The following is an 18565-nucleotide window of genomic DNA, read 5'->3' on the forward strand; positions in this document are numbered from 1 at the left end:
CAGTTGGAGTTGGAGGCTGGCTCTTTGGAATCCTTTCTCTCCTTACACTGAGGGATTCTTGGGGCTCACAGGAAGGTCGTAAGGCTGGCACTGTGAGGACCTGACTCTGCAAACTCCATTTTAAAGAAGGGACTTCATCTTAAGCCACATAACGAGCTGGGGGGAGAGCAGATCAGCTCCAGAAATGAGCTGCCATAGCAGAAACTTGAACAGATGCCCTAAAAATGGCCAATTACGGAGCTAGGGAGCAGGGCCATAAGATTTAACGAGGTCCAGATGTTCTTGGGAGGCGTCCTGTCCTTGAACATGCCTTGTCAGTAATTTATGACTCTTTGTTAGGTTTTTGTGCCCCAAAACTGACCAATGGCTTCAGAAACTACCTTACCCTATGCCTTCCTTAGCCAGTTCCAAGGCAACAGGACATGAACTCCCCTGATTACAGCGTTTCCCCTTTAAAAGTTCTATCCTCCCTGGGCTGGAGAGATGGCTCAGAGGTTAAGAGCACTGACTGCTCTTCCAGAGGTCCTGAGTTCAATTCCCAGAGCCCAATGGTGGCTCACAGCCCTCTGTAATGAGGTCTGGTGTCCTCTTCTGGCCTACGGGCATACATGTAGACAGAATACTGTATACATAACAAATAAATAAATCCTCTCAGGGCTCCCTGCCACACTCTCCGTACCCACCATGCTGGGGAGCTGGAAAGGTGTTGGTCCAAACTCGAGTTTGAAATAAAAACCCTCGTGTCATTTGCATGGTAAATCCAGCTCCAGAGACGTGGACATCACAGTGTGGAAGCACAGTTACCTGCTGACACCTACCTGCCCCTCATGCTACCCTCCGTGAGCACACAGCCCTCCGTGAGCACACTGCCCTCCATGAGCACACTGCCCTCCGTGAGCACACAGTCCTCCGTGAGCACACAGCCCTCCGTGAGCACACTGTCCTCCGTGAGCACACAGCCCTCCGTGAGCACACTGCCCTCCGTGAGCACAGTCCTCCGTGAGCACAGAGCCCTCCGTGAGCACAGTCCTCCGTGAGCACACGGTCCTCCGTGAGCACACTGCCCTCCGTGAGCACACAGTCCTCCGTGAGCACACAGTCCTCCGTGAGCACACTGCCCTCCGTGAGCACACAGTCCTCCGTGAGCACACAGTCCTCCATGAGCACACAGTCCTCCGTGAGCACACTGCCCTCCGTGAGCACACAGTCCTCCGTGAGCACAGTCCTCCGTGAACACACTGTCCTCCGTGAGCACACTGCCCTCCGTGAGCACACAGTCCTCCGTGAGCACACTGCCCTCCGTGAGCACACTGTCCTCCGTGAGCACACTGCCCTCCGTGAGCACACAGTCCTCCGTGAGCACACTGCCCTCCGTGAGCACACAGTCCTCCTAAGCACACTGCCCTCCGTGAGCACACTGCCCTCCGTGAGCACACAGTCCTCCATAAGCACACAGTCCTCCGTGAGCACACAGTCCTCCGTGAGCACACTGCCCTCCATAAGCAAGCACACTGCCCTCCGTGAGCACAGTCCTCCGTGAGCACACTGCCCTCCGTGAGCACACTGCCCTCCATAAGCACACAGTCCTCCGTGAGCACAGTCCTCCATAAGCACACAGTCCTCCGTGAGCACAGTCCTCCATAAGCACACAGTCCTCCGTGAGCACAGTCCTCCATAAGCACACAGTCCTCCGTGAGCACACAGTCCTCCGTGAGCACACAGTCCTCCTAAGCACACTGCCCTCCGTGAGCACACTGCCCTCCGTGAGCACACAGTCCTCCGTGAGCACACAGTCCTCCGTGAGCACACTGCCCTCCGTGAGCACACTGCCCTCCATAAGCACACAGTCCTCCGTGAGCACACAGTCCTCCGTGAGCACACTGCCCTCCATAAGCACACAGTCCTCCGTGAGCACACTGCCCTCCATAAGCACACAGTCCTCCGTGAGCACACAGTCCTCCTAAGCACACTGCCCTCCGTGAGCACACAGCCCTCCGTGAGCACACAGTCCTCCGTGAGCACACTGCCCTCCGTAAGCACACAGTCCTCCATGAGCACACAGTCCTCCTAAGCACACTGCCCTCCGTGAGCACACTGCCCTCCGTGAGCACACAGTCCTCCGTGAGCACACTGCCCTCCGTGAGCACACAGTCCTCCGTGAGCACACAGTCCTCCGTGAGCACACAGTCCTCCGTGAGCACACTGCCCTCCGTGAGCACACAGTCCTCCTAAGCACACTGCCCTCCGTGAGCACACAGTCCTCCTAAGCACACTGCCCTCCATGAGCACACTGCCCTCCGTGAGCACACAGTCCTCCGTGAGCACACAGTCCTCCGTAAACACACTGCCCTCCATAAGCACACAGTCCTCCGTGAGCACACAGTCCTCCGTGAGCACACAGTCCTCCGTGAGCACACAGTCCTCCGTAAACACACTGCCCTCCATAAGCACACAGTCCTCCGTGAGCACACAGTCCTCCGTGAGCACACAGTCCTCCGTGAGCACACTGCCCTCCGTAAGCACACAGTCCTCCGTGAGCACACAGTCCTCCGTGAGCACACTGCCCTCCGTAAGCACACAGTCCTCCATGAGCACACAGTCCTCCTAAGCACACTGCCCTCCGTGAGCACACTGCCCTCCGTGAGCACACAGTCCTCCGTGAGCACACTGCCCTCCATAAGCACACAGTCCTCCGTGAGCACACAGTCCTCCTAAGCACACTGCCCTCCGTGAGCACACTGCCCTCCGTGAGCACACAGTCCTCCGTGAGCACACTGCCCTCCGTGAGCACACAGTCCTCCGTGAGCACACAGTCCTCCGTGAGCACACAGTCCTCCGTAAACACACTGCCCTCCATAAGCACACAGTCCTCCGTGAGCACACAGTCCTCCGTGAGCACACTGCCCTCCGTGAGCACACTGCCCTCCGTAAGCACACAGTCCTCCGTGAGCACACAGTCCTCCTAAGCACACTGCCCTCCGTGAGCACACTGCCCTCCGTGAGCACACAGTCCTCCGTGAGCACACTGCCCTCCGTGAGCACACTGCCCTCCATAAGCACACAGCCCTCCGTGAGCACACTGCCCTCCGTGAGCACACAGTCCTCTTCCGTGAGCACACAGTCCTCCTCCGTGAGCACACAGTCCTCCGTGAGCACACAGTCCTCCTAAGCACACTGCCCTCCTTAAGCACACAGTCCTCCGTGAGCACACTGCCCTCCATAAGCACACAGCCCTCCGTGAGCACACTGCCCTCCGTGAGCACACAGTCCTCCTCCGTGAGCACACAGTCCTCCGTGAGCACACTGCCCTCCGTGAGCACACAGTCCTCCGTGAGCACACAGTCCTCCGTGAGCACACAGTCCTCCGTGAGCACACAGTCCTCCGTGAGCACACAGTCCTCCGTGAGCACACAGCCCTCCGTGAGCACACAGCCCTCCGTGAGCACACTGCCCTCTATAAGCACACAGTCCTCCGTGAGCACACTGCCCTCCGTGAGCACAGTCCTCCGTGAGCACAGTCCTCCGTGAGCACACAGTCCTCCGTGAGCACACAGCCCTCCGTGAGCACACTGCCCTCTATAAGCACACAGTCCTCCGTGAGCACACTGCCCTCCGTGAGCACACTGCCCTCCATAAGCACACAGTCCTCCGTGAGCACACAGTCCTCCATAAGCACACAGTCCTCCGTGAGCACACTGCCCTCCGTGAGCACACAGTCCTCCGTGAGCACACTGCCCTCCCATAAGCACACTGCCCTCCGTGAGCACAGTCCTCCATAAGCACACAGTCCTCCGTAAGCACACAGCCCTCCGTGAGCACACTGCCCTCCGTGAGCACAGTCCTCCATGAGCACACAGTCCTCCGTGAGCACACTGCCCTCCGTGAGCACACTGCCCTCCGTGAGCACACAGTCCTCCGTGAGCACACAGTCCTCCTCCGTGAGCACACAGTCCTCCGTAAGCACACGGCCCTCCATAAGCAAGCACACTGCCCTCCGTGAGCACACTGCCCTCCGTGAGCACACTGCCCTCCGTGAGCACACAGCCCTCCATGAGCACACTGCCCTCCGTGAGCACACTGCCCTCCGTGAGCACACAGTCCTCCTCCGTGAGCACAGTCCTCCGTGAGCACACAGTCCTCCGTGAGCACACAGTCCTCCGTGAGCACACTGCCCTCCATGAGCACACTGCCCTCCGTGAGCACACTGCCCTCCATGAGCACAGTCCTCCATAAGCACACGGCCCTCCGTGAGCACACTGCCCTCCGTGAGCACACTGCCCTCCGTGAGCACACTGCCCTCCGTGAGCACACTGCCCTCCGTGAGCACACTGCCCTCCATGAGCACAGTCCTCCATAAGCACACAGTCCTCCGTGAGCACACTGCCCTCCGTGAGCACACTGCCCTCCGTGAGCACACAGTCCTCCGTGAGCACACTGCCCTCCGTGAGCACACAGTCCTCCGTGAGCACACAGTCCTCCGTGAGCACACTGCCCTCCGTGAGCACACTGCCCTCCGTGAGCACACTGCCCTCCGTGAGCACTGCCCTCCGTGAGCACACTGCCCTCCGTGAGCACACTGCCCTCCGTGAGCACACAGTCCTCCGTGAGCACACAGTCCTCCGTGAGCACACAGTCCTCCGTGAGCACACAGCCCTCCGTGAGCACACTGCCCTCCATAAGCAAGCACACTCCCATCACTGGAACTTTAGCCCTGTGACTCGTGCTTGCAGAAGAGACAACCTCAAACTTATTTATTCCTCAGCAAAATGAGATGTCCACGTGGACAGGACATGAGCCCCACAGGTGTCCTCGCTGATAAGACATAAGTACCCAGGCACAGTGACACAGGAGACAGCTCCAGAAGCAGTCCCTAGAACCCTCGGTCGACAACAGTCTCTCCACTTCTTAGCCCTGGGGCTGCATCTCAGAGCGACCAGTCTCCCATGCCACCTCCTGTCACTCAGCCAGTGGTGAACTCAGCCTGTGCTCAGGGGCACATTTCTCCACCTCAGGGGCAGGAGAAATAGTTCCTAAGTTTTATAGAACAAAAGGACAAAAAGGTACCAAAAAGAGGAGACAAGATGTTTGTGGGTAGAGGTGCTTGCTGCCAACCGATCCTGACATCCCAAGTTCGATCCCCAGGAACCTATATGTTGGAAAAGACTCCTGAAAGGTCAGCGGTTGTCCTTTGACCTCCACATACGCACTATGACACATACACATAAGAAATAAATATAATAAAGAGAAGGCTCAGAAGTTAAGAGCTCTTGCTGTTCTTGCAGAGGACCGACCAGGGTTGAGTTCCCCAGCACCCACATGGTGGCTCACAATCTTCTGTAACTTCAGTCCCAGGGGATCCGATGCCTTCTTCCGACATCTTTGGACGTACTGGTGGTGCACAGACATCCATGCAGGCCAAATACCCACACACATGAAAAAAAATTTTTTTAAAGAAAAGATCCAGGCAGTGGTGGCACACGCCTTTAGTCCCACCGCTTGGAAGGCAAATCTCTGTGAGTTCAAGGCCAGCCTGATCTACAGAGTGAATTCCAGGACAACCAGGGCTAAACAGAGAAACCCTGTCTTGGGGTGGGGGTCAGGGGGAAGAAGAAAAAGAAAAAAAGAAAGTAAGCCATCGTAATTAACCAATTAATGATGTTGGTTGCTTACCAAGGGACAACATTCCTTCTATGAAGTGATATTTCAAAGAATATAAAATCGCAGCAAACTCTGTTAAGGCCCCTGAATTCATCTTCCTCCTTTCCCAGCTGTGAATTACAATTTCTGAGGAATTTCACAAACAAGACTACGAACTGTGTGTTCTGTAGGGAAGCATCTTAAGCACGGGGTCCTTATCAGCTCTGACCCTACCCTGTGCCTCTCAGGAAACACCTTGTGAGTTCATTTACGGAAAAGCAGCAGGGGAACCCTTAGAAGTGTTTGCACGGCCTGAAGAGCTAGTGCACCGGGAAAAGGTGCTGGCTGTGCAAGTCCTAGGACCTGGGTTCAGTCCCTGAAAACCACGTGATGGGAGGAGGGAGCTGACCTCTAACCACAGACACCCACTAAATAAATCTAATAAAAACGTTTAGCCGGACAGTGGCGGCGCACGCCTTTAATCCCAGCGCTTGGGAATGAATTTGAGGCCAGGGTGGTCTACAGAGAGAGTTCCAGGACAGCCAGGGCTGTTACACTGAGAAACTTTGTCATGAAAAACAAACAAAAAAAAACACGCCTTTAATCCCAGCACTCGGGAGGCAGAGGCAGGCGGATCTCTGTGAGTTCGAGACCAGCCTGGTCTACAAGAGCTAGTTCCAGGACAGGCTCCAAAACCACAGAGAAACCCTGTCTTGAAAAACCAAAAAAAAAAAAAAAAAAAAAATAACAAACAACAAAACAAAAAAAAGACCTCACAGGGGATTCTCTCTTGAGAAGCTGCACTTGGATGAGCACTGTTTTCTCCTTAAATGTCTTTCCCTACCAATGCCCACGATGCATGCATATCTACTCAGGCACATACATATTCTTGTTGTTTTTGTTTTTCAAGACAGGGTTTCTCTGTAGCTTTGGAGCCAGTTCTGGAACTCACTCTGTAGACCAGGCTGGTCTCGAACTCACAGAGATCCACCTGCCTCTGCCTCCCGAGTGCTGGGATTAAAGGCATGTGCCACCACCGCCGGGCCACATACATATTTTTTAATCTCTGCGATGCATGCATTCCAAAGTTGATGAGAGCAAGAACTTTAGTCCCAGTCCCATGGGAAAATGGCAAAGACCCCCAATCCTGCCACTGGGGTGAGGCTGGCGAGGACGGCAAAGCCTTTCTCGGGGCCATGTGTGGCTGTTGATCCTGTGTGTGGGGAAAAGCCCATGGTAGCTCTCGTGGCCTGAAGACCGCCCCATGGAGATGAACTCATACCATTGCCCAGCTTTTCTGTTCAACTCTACATAATAAAGGGTGTTCTCCCCAGGGGCTCAGGTTTTCTGTGTCCTTTTTTCTTCATTCCTTGAATGTCCCAGTCATGTCTGTCTCCAGAGCCATTCTGGATGCAGCAGACCTCCACGTCACTCTGTGGCAGACACATCTAACTAATTGTAATTTAAAGGGCTTTGTTTTGTTTTTCAAGATAGGGTTTTTTGTTTGTTTGTTTGTTTTGTGTAGCAGTGGTTGCCCTAGAATTTGCTCTGTAGAGTAGTTTGGCCTTGAACTCATAGAGACCTGCCTGCCTGTGCCTTCTCAGTGCTGGGATAAAGCTTGCATCATCACGGCCAGGTTAAGAAAGATAAAATTTTTAAAGCATTCTGGTTTTGAGCCTGGGGATGTAGTTCAGTTGGTAGAATTCTTACCTAGCAAATGTGCAACCCTGAGTTCGATCCCAAGCTCTACATAAAAAGGGCGTGGTGGAGAACACCAAGATTCGAGGTGGAGGCTACAAGTTCAAGCTCATCCTCAGGCACGGGCTGTGGAGACTGCCAAAAACAAACAAATGAGAGGCAGGAGCGTTGCTGCAAGTTTGAGAATAGCCCAAGGTACATAGTGAGGCCCTGTCTCAAAAAAAAACAGAACAAAATCAAAAAACAAAAACAGGCAGGTAGTAGTGATACACACCTTTAATCCCAGAACTCGGGAGGCACAGGCAGGCGGATCTCTGATCTTGAGGCCAGCCTGGTAGTTCCAGGATAGTTAGGGCTACACAGAGAAACCTTGTCTTGAAAAACTAAAAACAAAACAAATGCGCACCCCCACACACAACGGAGCCAGCCGTGGTGACACAGGATTTTAATCCCAGCACTCAGGAGGCAGAAGCAGGTGGATCTCTATGAGTTCAAGGCCAGCCTGGTCTACAGAGTTTCAGGTCAGACAGGGCTATGTAGAGACCTTGTCTCAAAACTAACAAACATAAGTCAGTATGTATACAGTCTGGGCTCTGCTCCTGTATTAACACCAACAGGCTGTCCCCTTGTCACAGCCCCCCACCCCCTACCCCGCAATCCCAGCACAATGGAGGCTGCGGCTGGAACACGGGTAGGAATCTGTGGTTAGACACAGTGAGACTGTCTCAAAACGAAAGGACCCAAACAGGAGTAGCAGCAACCCCTGCTGGCCATCCTGCCTCCTTAGAGTGTGCGAGTGATCTTCCACAGTAGGGCCAGACCTGTCCTGTTTTGCTGTCACCAAACCAGGACCCTGTGTGTGCCCGGTGGTGGTGGCAATCAGGAAGCAGAAGCAGGATCTCTGTGAGTTGAAGAGCCTGGTCTACAGAGTGAGTTCCAGAACAGCCAGGGATACAGAGAGAAACTGTCTCAAAAACAAACAAACAAACGAACAAACAAAAAAACTAAACAGAAAACCAGAACCCTGCTGCTGCTGAGAAGCCCTATAGTCTCCACCAGACATGCCATGCCACAGAATCTTCCAGGAGCATACTAAAACAACTCCACAGAGCTAGCTCTAAAAGACCCAAGGTCCCACACCATAGCAAACTTCTGCAGCTACCTACCAAAGGTCATTGTTGCAGGGCTGTGGTGTCCCACCTGCCCAGCTGCTAGTGAGGATGGACACCCTTTACAGATGTGACTCTGGGCCACACAGCTGGTGAGTGGGGTTCAGTCTCGGGACCCCTGGAATTGGGGGTTACCTGCTTGTGTTTCCACTTACAGGGATGAGGGGTACAGATAGTAGATAGTAGGTTTACAGCCATTGCAACAGACAGGAAGTAGGTTCAACTCTCTGTAAAGAGAATCAAGGAAGTGTGGGCCAGTGAGATGGTTTAGTGGGCAGTAGGTAGGGGACTTGCTGGCAAGCATGAAGACCTGTGTTTGACTCATGGGAACCACGATGAAGAGAACAGATTACCCTGACCTTCATTGGGGGAGAGGAGGGCTGGGGGTTCTGTGGCAGGCACACACTCAAATATTTTCATTTTTAGAAAGGCTGGACTCTGATCTGTCTGCCTCTGAGTGCTGGGATTAAAAATGTACACCACGTTTTGCTTGTTTTTGAGACAGGGTCTCCAGTGGCCTTAAACTCTGCTTCTCCTCAAGTCTGTTTCCTGAATGCTTGCAGTTGGTCTGAGGTACTGGATGGCCCCCAGAACCCTGCACACCCCAGACAAGCACTTCTCCTTGGAGCTACAATCCCAGCATCGCATTGTTCCGGTGGGTTCTAGGTCGGCGCTACACCTGAGCCACATCCCCATACCAGCTCTTTAGTTTACTGAGCCAGGGTCTAAGCCGCCCAGGCTGGTCTCTGAAGACCCTCCTGCCTCAGCTTACCCTCCTGTCTACAAGAGCTTAGAGCTGGACATGTCAGATGCCATTGGTGCCCAGGATTAAAGACCAAAACAGACTGGATGGTGGTGGCAGACGCTATTTTTTTGAGTTTGAAGCTAGTCTAGTCTCGAGGGATGGTTCCAGGGCAGCCAGAGAAAGCAGCTTGGAGAAAAGAGAAAGACCATAAAGGGCTGTCACCTGGAATCTCAGCACCTAGAGGTCGACCTGGTCAATAAAGAAAGCTTCCGGCCAGCTAGGGACACAAAGCACGACCCTGACAAAATAACTAAACATCAAGCCACCTAGGGTGGAAGTGCCGGTCTGGCTGGCACTGGGGGCTTCAGTGAGCCAGAGTGCAGAGGGGGGCAGCCAGGGGTCTCTCCTCACCACTCCCACCTCCTCATGGCCTGTCACAGGTACCAAGGAGAAGCCCCAACTACCACTGGGAGGAAATAAGAGCCGGGTTGCTGTAAACACAAGGCCCCACCCGAACGGAAGCACCTGTGGTTGGAGGGGCCACACCTCTCAACAATTGGCTTCTTATTCCTCAGGGTCCCTGTCCCCTGCAGTCCCTCCCCTCAGGGGTGGCTGGCAGGATCCCAGCTTGGGCGGTGGCCCCCCTGACCTGTCCCTGCCCCTTCCTGCTTGCTTTGATGTAGGCCCACTTCCTTTGACAGGAACCCCCTCCCTCAGAGGCTGGTAAAAGGCAGAAGGCCACGGTGAGGCAGTGTGCGGCACCTCCTGCAGACAGAGGACTCTTCCCAAGGCCCTGTCTCCCAACCCTTGTACCAGTGCTGAGCTTCAGACCCTGGTACAGGCCTGGGGGGCAGGGACTTGGGGACCCCAGCAGCAGCAGCTCCAGCGCCTCCCTCCAGGTCTGTCTCCTTCCCACATACCTGGGGATGCCTTGGGTCCTTTTCCTGAGTGGGTATCCCCACCACTCCCACTACCCTGGGGTCCTCTTCCCATATACCAAGTCATCTTTCCCATCTCAACAGCGCTCTGTCCTCCCTGTCCTGGGAACCGGTGGTAGGCAGCGGCTCTCCGGAAGTGGCCACTCAAACAGACTGTTGACACTCAAGTGGACAGCCTGCCTCTACCTAGGTGGCTCACCTGCAAGGCTGTCTTCCTCTCCAGCTGCGGGGTGGGGGCATTGTGTCAGACTGTCCCCTGGGGCACTCTAAGGCTTGACCTCAATGAGGTCAGGGGTGGCCTCACTTCCTCTCCAGGGACTGGGCGGTGAAGGGTAGAGGCCAGAGGCACCAAATAACTAACTGACCATGTCTACTTGGATGACAAGATTTATCAAGGCTTAATAAAAAAAAAAAAAGAGCCTTAACTCAGGTGGTGGTGCACACCTTTAATCCCAGCACTCGCGAGGCAGAGGAACCTCTGGGAAACAGGTGAAGGAAAGGCAGCAGGACCCCCTAGGATCAGAGAAGCCCTCAGGGACAAGCCCACTGTGGCCCAGGACAGAGACTCCACACCTGTTTTGTAGCCAGAAAATAACTTTATTTGATCCAGGTCAGAACTTCTGGAACTGCTTCTTGGTGCCAGCGGCCTTGGTGACCTTGAGCACATTGAAACGCACGGTCTTGCTCAGGGGCCTGCACTCTCCCACAGTAACAATGTCGCCGATCTGTACATCCCTGTGGGGTTACACAAGAGTCTTCAGGAGGAACCCCGAGCACTCCCTGGATCCCCACTGAAAGGCTGCGGGTCCCCTCCTCGGCTCCACCCACCACAGTGGCCATTCAGGTGGTTGCTAAGAGCAACCTCCCAGACACTTATCAGTGGCCTTGCCTCTGGTTCCTCAGCAGCCTACACACCTGACTAAGCCACTCTGCTCACAGGACACCCCAGCTTCTCCCCAAAATCGCCCTTAAGGGCTCCCCCACCAGCGGCCCTTCCTGATTGACACAGGTGCTTGTCTCAGGTTGTGCCAGGTTAGTAGAGAACTGTGCTCACCTGAAACAGGGGGACAGGTGCACGGACATGTTCTTGTGGCGTTTCTCAAAGCGATTGTACTTTCGGATGTAATGAAGATAGTCCCGGCGGATGACAATGGTCCTCTGCATCTTCATCTTGGTCACGACACCTTGAGGAAGGGGGGGAGGCGGGGAGATGGTGTTAGCAGGCCAAGGGTAATTCACCCCGCAGGCAAACAAGCTGTTGAGTGGGGCTCCCAAGAAACCCTGCTTCTGGCATCAGTTTTGCCAACTGGCTGTCTCAGCAGTGCCCTTGGGGCTGTCTGAAGACCATCGTGAGAACAGACATCATCTGCCGGGGACCTGCATTCACAACCTCAGTTTTTTACTCACCGGACAGGATCCGACCTCGGATGGAGACGTTGCCAGTGAACGGGCATTTCTTGTCAATGTAGGTGCCCTCGATGGCCTGAAAGGATGAGAAAGTGCAGCTTGAACTACCAAACTACAATTCCCAGGAGCCCCGGAGGCAGCCACTCCGAAAAGGGCGCGGTGGCCCTGCTGCCACATGTAAGGCCACATGAGTCTCATCTGCTGGAGGGTCTTGTACCTCCTTGGGCGTCTTGAAGCCTAGACCGATGTTCTTGTAGTACCGAGGGAGTTTTTCCTTGCCGGTTTCTCCAAGCAGAACACGCTTCTTGTTTTGGAAGATCGTGGGCTGCTTTTGGTACGCACGTTCGGTCTGTAGGGACAATCGCTCGGTGAGCTCACCTGTCCACCCTGGCACGCTTCCACCCCTTAACGCCAGCGCCACGACCACCCTAGACACACGACCAGCCTAGACACACAACCACCCCGCATCTGCTCTAGCGTCCGCACCAGGTCCAAACGTTTCCCGTCTTAAGGCCCGAACCCCGGCCTTTCAGCACCGCCGTCCCGAGCACACGCGCTCGCCCTCGGGAGCCACACCGCACGGACACGCAGCCCAGCATGGTGGGCCGGGGTGCGGGGCAGCCCCGCGTCCACAGCGCCGACCCCAGCGAGCCGGCGCTCACCCCCACGCTGCCCCACAGGACTGACGCCCAAAGCGCCTGAGACCCCACGGCTGTGTAAGCCCGGGACGTCGGAAGGCACAGGGCAGGCGCCCTCGCTCCGGCTAATTCGGAGGATGACGGGGACGGCAGAGAAGGAGATCCACGCTAGCCTCGGCGCCAGCCCTCAGCACGAACCTGAATGTCCGCCATCTTCCCGGCAGCCTGAGGAAAAGAGAGGTGGGCCAACTCCCGGGTTTCCTTCTTCACTGCGCGAGGTCCGGAGCGGAAGTGACGTAGGGCCAGCCCTGCACGGATTTAGGGGGCACTTCCGGTGCAGAGCACGCGTTTCTGGAACTGTCCGTACGCCGCCATGATAGTGGAGGACTATGGGGACCGGAGCGGAGCCTATCATCTCGCGAGATCTCAGGCGGCCATTGCCGGGGATGGGCAGGCTGGGAAGGGACTTCCTGCGGTGCCGCGAGAGCAGCAGGGCGGGGTCAGGTTTCTTCGGGAACGGGAGGCACGTGGAACGTAGAACCGCGTGGTGGGCTCAGATTCCCGGGGGAGGCGGCGGTGGCCATGTTTTCCGGCTCACGTTACAGCTTTCTTTCCTTTATTAAAGTGTCGTCCACGTGTATCGGCGGCATGGCCTCTGTGGACCGCTCCTGCAAACCACCCAGACTGGAGCTATAGGAGCCAAGTTTCTTTGCTTGTTGGGTGTCCATTCCACCCCCATTCCCTCTGGGTTTTCGTCCAGGCTACCTTTGGAGAGGACCACACCCCTCGGAAACCGAGGGACCCCAATCATTAAACTCAGGAGGCAGGAAAAGCTTTGTGCCAAATGGAGTTAGAAGGATTTTCCCAGCTATATCCAGGACATCAAAGGCTACTGTCAAGATAGAATAACGTTTTGCAAATGGTGTTGGGATTCCTTTAATGCCAGCACTCAGTTCCGTTTCAGACCAGCTAGGGCCATCTAGTGAGACTGCCTAGTGAAGCAAGCGACCTCCTATCCACCTAGGAGCAGCATAAAGAGGAAGGTATTTTAGATGTGTCTTTCTGGGATGTTACAATTTCGCCAAAGATTTAATATGTAAAGGATTTGACTTTTTTTTTAATCACCAAGAAAACATACCCAGTGTGTGACAAACCATAAGCAAAATTACTTTAAGCTGGACGTGTTCATGGTCAACTGTTTACCACCCAACACCTCGAAAGCTGAGGGACAGAGGTCAACCCTACCCCAAACAAACAAACTTGACCACTGACAGGATTCCTCCTCTACCCTGCACCAGCTAACTAGTCCAGGCAGGCCAATTCAGCCATCCCAAAATTACAACCGTACATTACCACGTGGCCCTTTTTTCTGTGACAGTGTCTATTAAGTAAACCTGTAGTTGAGGACGTGGCTCAGGGAACCACTATCAATTCTACATTTCAAATGCCCTCAGTTGCATGGTGGGTCTCACCTTTCATCCCAGCACCTGGACACATAAGGACCTCCAGCTTTGAAATCAGCCTGGTCTACAGAATTGGTTCCAGGATAGGGAAGCTACAGGGAAACAAACCCTCTCTCCAAAACAACCTCAGGAGCCAAGTTCCTGGTCATATGGTAGAACGTAAGGATGATCGAGACGTGCCAGCTGCCTAGGATACCTTTAATTGACAGGCTTTCTGATAGCCCTGGCTCTCCTGGAACTCTGTAGACCAGAGGATCTGCCTGATTAAAGGTGCGCACTGCCACCTGTAATCTTGCATCTGGTGTAGGCTGGTGGGAATTTGAGATTCCCACTAGGGCCAGGTTAGATCTCCTGGAGTTAGATGGTTGTGAGCCACCAATAAGGCTGTCCCTTAAACCCTTCATACCTTTACATCTGAGGAACCATTTTAAAGTTTAGTTTGACCTCCCTTCCCTGGTTGGCACTGTTCCAACTAGCCTCCCCAGCCTTAACTCATTTAGGGCAGAGTTCCTGAAGTCCATGTGATAGTTAGTGGCAATCCCATACCTCTGAAGCTGAATTCGAGTTAGTAAGTAAAACCATTTCAGGAAGGACCCATGGGAAGATTTGTTTGCACCTTTTGAGCAACGAAGCACGTTCGTGCCTTCAACAGAAGAGCAGACCACAGCCTGAAAATTCCAAATTTTTGGTCCCATTATTGGTACCCCTCTGTTCCTGCCTATATAGCAGACATAGTGCAAAGATACCAGTTTTCTTTAACAGTCAAATAATTTATTAGCAACGAATGCTGCAGCAAAAAGTAAAATTGCTTTCTGAGCAGCGCTGGGAAGGGGAAAAGGCAGTGGCTTCCCAGTGTGCACTTCTGAATCCCAGCCCAGATGTTAGGTCTCCATCCTCACAGCTGCAGAATACATTGATGGGCTGAGTAGCCCAGTCATTAACACTAAAGCCCAAGTAATTCCAGCTCAGAGCTTTTATAAAAACACCCTCTTTCCCACAGGAGCAGTGCCTAAAGCACCTTTGTCTCCACTTCCCTAGTCGGCGGTAGAGGAAGAGCAGGCCAGGCAGGCATGAGGCACAAAGAGTCTTTATTGGGCTCACACAAGGAGTCCATTGGTCTTGAGGACCTCTGTGAACTTGCAGATTTTCTTCTCCACGTTCTTTTCCGCCTGTTTCCGTAGCCTCTGTGGGGTAAAGACAAGTGATAGTCAATGCCTGCTCCTGTCCCAGAAGCACCCTCACCCCGCGCTGCAGCCCCGTCCTCACCAAGAGCTGCTTCTTCTTCCGGTAGTGCATCTTGGCCTTCTCCTTCCGCTTCTCCTCCAGAGTGGCTGTCACTGCCTGGTACTTCCACCCGACCTCATGAGCCAGACGCCCCAGGTAAGCAAACTGCAGGGGCACAAAGCTGTAAGGACATGGAAGGTGCCCCGGCAGCACAAGGATGAGCTAGAGAACCCTAGAGATTCTATTAAAGGACACATTCCCCTCCCCCACTGGAGCCCCTCCTGGCATCAGTTGAGCCCATGGCATTATCGGCACTGCCCGTCAGTGGCATCCGCAGACCATCGTGAGAAAATAGCCATCATGTGCCAGTCTTGAGGTCCCCCCAGCCCACTCTGCAATTTGGAGCTTACCTTCCTGGTAGGCTTCAGCCGCACAACCTTGAGGGCGGCAGGGACCACCATCCGCTTTTTCTGTTAGGGAACGAGAGGGGCTCAGAGACCTGTGAGCGACACCTGGGAAGGAGGCTGCTGGGGCAGGCGTCTCAGCCAGTGGCGTTTTCATGAGGCTCAAACAATGTAGGTAATAGAACATCACAGACGCTGGTCGCACAGAGGCTGTAAGGCTAGGCTTGCAAGGCTCACCTTGTCATAGGGTGGAGGGATCCCATCCAACACCTTGAGGCGTTCCAGGGCAGCCTGGCCTCGCTTGGTCTTGTGGGGCAGCATGCCTGGAAGAACAGCAGGCCTCCCTTTCAGAGGGGCTGAAAGCCCGGCCTTAGGCCAGAGCAGGGCAAAGAGCCAGCCTCAGATGGTAGTGCATGTGGAGTCATCTCACAGTTGGGAAACTCGAACACGAGTGGGAGAGATCCTCATCACAGGCTGCCAAATACCCGCCTTCCATGTAGCCCACAGGCCCAGCTCACTCACCTCGCACAGTGCGCCAAAAAATGCGGCTCGGGGCTCGGAAATGGTAGGGGCCTCGGGAGGGGTTGGTGTTCATCCGCTTTCGGAGAAAGGCCAGATACTTCACTGTCAACAGAAAAGGTGGGTGACGCCTCCTCAGTCCCAGAAACAGCTCCTAACTAGAGATCTGTTTTTGCAGGACAAACAGTGCCCCATCTGGAGACCATCCCTTAGCCCTAACTCACACTTGTTTCTGTAGAAGTTTCCGGAAATATTGATGCCCTCACAGCGAACAACGACCACCTTTCGGCCTAGAAGAGAATGTGGGTTGTAGACAGTCAGGAAAGTTACACTAACACCCAGCAAAACCAGCTCGAATGGAAAGCCAATCTCCTGCTCTAAAAATCCCTTGAGCTAGGAGTCCAGAACACGGAGGAGCTGGCAAGTCTCAGAGCGGTGCATGGGTTGATCTCACAGTCGTGAGACTCAAACGAAAGATGGTGATTGTTGCTCATCACTGACTCCCAGGCCAACAGGGAAATCCTGAAAGAAACTTACCCAGCAGTACCTGCTTGGCCACAATGGCCGCCAGGCGACCCAGAAGATGGCCTCGGCCGTCCAACACCAGAACCTACGGGAGACAGAAAGGCTTAGGGAGCAATCTGGCTCTCCCTACGAGCTACCAACCACTCCCGCGCCTTTCCCCACAGGATGCCTATTAGCCAGATGAATAAGCCAAGGCAGCCTCGGCTGGTCCAGCACGGGGAAGGGAGACTTCAGGTGCCTGCAATTCCTTAGCCGAGCGAGCTTCACCGTACTCTCTACCAAGCCTCAAATTACTGGATAGCTGGGATCTACTGGCTCCTGTGGGAATGCCCTGTACTACAACGAAATTTGACACTAAGACTTGGTTTTGGGTAAGTTTAGGCCACAGTGGCTCTGCATCAGAGTCTCAACGTGCTCACGAGAACAGAAACCATCCTATCAACAGCACAAAGCAAATCCTTTTAACTCCGTATACAATGGCTGTCCTGTCTAGTAATTCGGCAAGCAGTGAAGAGGTCTGCAACTCAATACATGTGCCTGACATGTGCCGACAGCCCAGCCCAAACTACAGGGGACAGCCACACAAGAACCCCCTTCCACAACTGTCTTCCTAGAGACAGATCCTTAGGGTACCATTTACCAGACTTCTCCAAATGGAAACTTTTAAACGTCTAAAATTAACGTGAAACGTGCAACTCGACTCCTGACTAGCCACAAAAATCACGATGCTTCTGCTCAGTCTCCGAACAGCTGACTTTACCCTACTGAAGATCTTTAAGAAGGAAACCGGCCACCCCAAAAATCACAAAACCAGGCGCCTCCATTTCAGCATTTCCCATTACCTAGGAACCACATGAATGTACAAACACAGCAACGTGCACCCTACACTCCTCGCATCCCAACCGCCCGGGATAAAGCCTGAAGGAATTCTTTGCGGGTGTTGGGAACCCAAGCCCCACTCCCGTCTTCCCCAGGGAAACCGTAGCATTCTCGGCGCCCCATACCTAGACATCGCGGCTTGCTATGCCCGCGTTACACACTCCCCTCGCGACAAGAAACTTTCTATCTTGCTTAACTGCCGTCCGTAAGTCCCACGCCACAGGAGGCGTGGGGCGCAGGCCCCGTGCCGCTCCCGCCCGAAACCCACCCGTCCCCCTCACCGCCCGGGAAGCAGAGCAGACCTGCCCCTCCGCCATCTTCGGCAGCCGCCTGGGAAAGGAGGAGGTCTTGGCGCAGGGTTTCTTATCCCTTGCTGCAGGGGCGGAGGAAGTGACGCAAGCTGGGCCGAACCAAAGACTTTCCGTCTTCTCATTGGTCGAAGCGGTGTGCATGCGCAGACTGGAAGGTGGGTCATCTTTATATTGTCCAATCAGGACACCGTTTGAGTTAGCCCTTGGCGGCCATGACTGTGCGGGGCGGGAGATCACGTGGGTCCCGAGGAGGCTTCCCAGGGACAAGGCCGTCCAACCCCGGCGGCCATATTTTGGAGGGAGTGCTCTTCTCCGCTCGGAAGGCCGCTGTGTGGGGCGCCATTGCTCCCCTCCAGTAACGACGGTTGCAGAACACGTGGTGGCCATAAGGGGGCGTGCATCAGTCCTGGCCGGCTCACCCGCGTTGCGTTTGAACCCTAGCGGTTAGCGTTTCCTCTCTTCACCCTCATGGTGTGCAAGACAATTGCCGGCCTTTTCTGAGCCTAGCAGGCTCCCAGTATTAAACAGGTGGAAATAGTTATCGAAGATAAGAGTTCGGGGAGCCGGGCGGTGGAGGCACACCTTTAATCCCAGCGGATCTATGTGAGTTCGAGGCCAACCTGGTCTACAGAGGGAGTTCCAGGACAGGCTCCAAAGCTACAGAGAAACCTCGTTTCGAAAACAAAGCAAGCAAACAAAAAGAGTTGGGGGAAAGTTCCTGAGCTGCATCCACCTGCTTCTGTTTCCAAAGGCTTTGCATTAGCTGTGCACATTGTCTGCGATGCCCTCCCTGCTCTGCACCTATAGCCCCCCCCCCCAAAGCAAACAAAAAGCCAAACAAGTCGATTTGGCAGTCTCCGTGACACATTCCAGCTTGAGTCGATTCTACCTGGAGTCTCCAACACTTGGCTTTCCGGCCACTTTGCTGTCATGATCTTGGGGAACGGGGCTGTTCCTGCCTCACATCAGGGTTCTATGGAGCACTACCCAGCCCCGAAGCAGGGCCAC

At 54.4% G+C, this 18565-nt stretch overlaps 2 protein-coding genes and 5 non-coding genes across 10 annotated transcripts; all 7 read right to left on the minus strand.

Annotated features, from left to right (window-relative positions):
- Window positions 1-10751: 10751 nt before the first annotated feature.
- Rps11 (ribosomal protein S11) lies at window positions 10752-12578 on the minus strand. Its single transcript, XM_075952823.1, has 5 exons — window positions 12431-12578; window positions 11812-11943; window positions 11595-11670; window positions 11242-11371; window positions 10752-10922 (listed from the first exon to the last, which is right to left on the minus strand). Exons 1-5 carry the CDS (start codon window positions 12443-12445, stop codon window positions 10799-10801), a joined length of 477 nt encoding a protein of 158 aa, XP_075808938.1. The 5' UTR covers window positions 12446-12578; the 3' UTR covers window positions 10752-10798.
- On the minus strand, window positions 11472-11558 carry LOC142837990 (small nucleolar RNA SNORD35). Its single transcript, XR_012908440.1, has one exon. It is a non-coding gene; the product is annotated as a small nucleolar RNA SNORD35 (small nucleolar RNA).
- Window positions 12579-14444: 1866 nt separating the features above from the next.
- Rpl13a (ribosomal protein L13a) lies at window positions 14445-17594 on the minus strand. Of its 4 annotated transcripts, none has more exons than XM_075952281.1 (8): window positions 17549-17594; window positions 16380-16452; window positions 16067-16132; window positions 15846-15947; window positions 15561-15646; window positions 15330-15389; window positions 14962-15084; window positions 14445-14879 (listed from the first exon to the last, which is right to left on the minus strand). In XM_075952281.1, the coding sequence occupies exons 1-8, from the start codon at window positions 17561-17563 to the stop codon at window positions 14793-14795; spliced, it is 612 nt and encodes a 203-aa protein (XP_075808396.1). In that variant the 5' UTR covers window positions 17564-17594; the 3' UTR covers window positions 14445-14792. The 4 variants fall into 4 exon arrangements, with proteins under 4 accessions (XP_075808396.1, XP_075808395.1, XP_075808397.1 ...); XM_075952280.1 differs by having other exon boundaries at window positions 17528-17578; XM_075952282.1 differs by having other exon boundaries at window positions 17372-17567.
- On the minus strand, window positions 15198-15286 carry LOC142837991 (small nucleolar RNA SNORD35). The gene has a single exon (XR_012908441.1). It is a non-coding gene; the product is annotated as a small nucleolar RNA SNORD35 (small nucleolar RNA).
- On the minus strand, window positions 15454-15520 carry LOC142837983 (small nucleolar RNA SNORD34). Its single transcript, XR_012908435.1, has one exon. It is a non-coding gene; the product is annotated as a small nucleolar RNA SNORD34 (small nucleolar RNA).
- On the minus strand, window positions 15717-15801 carry LOC142837981 (small nucleolar RNA Z195/SNORD33/SNORD32 family). The gene has a single exon (XR_012908433.1). It is a non-coding gene; the product is annotated as a small nucleolar RNA Z195/SNORD33/SNORD32 family (small nucleolar RNA).
- On the minus strand, window positions 16264-16346 carry LOC142837982 (small nucleolar RNA Z195/SNORD33/SNORD32 family). Its single transcript, XR_012908434.1, has one exon. It is a non-coding gene; the product is annotated as a small nucleolar RNA Z195/SNORD33/SNORD32 family (small nucleolar RNA).
- Window positions 17595-18565: the final 971 nt, after the last annotated feature.

The sequence above is a fragment of the Microtus pennsylvanicus genome, chromosome 18 (assembly GCF_037038515.1).
Source record: "Microtus pennsylvanicus isolate mMicPen1 chromosome 18, mMicPen1.hap1, whole genome shotgun sequence".
Taxonomy (NCBI): domain Eukaryota; kingdom Metazoa; phylum Chordata; class Mammalia; order Rodentia; family Cricetidae; genus Microtus; species Microtus pennsylvanicus.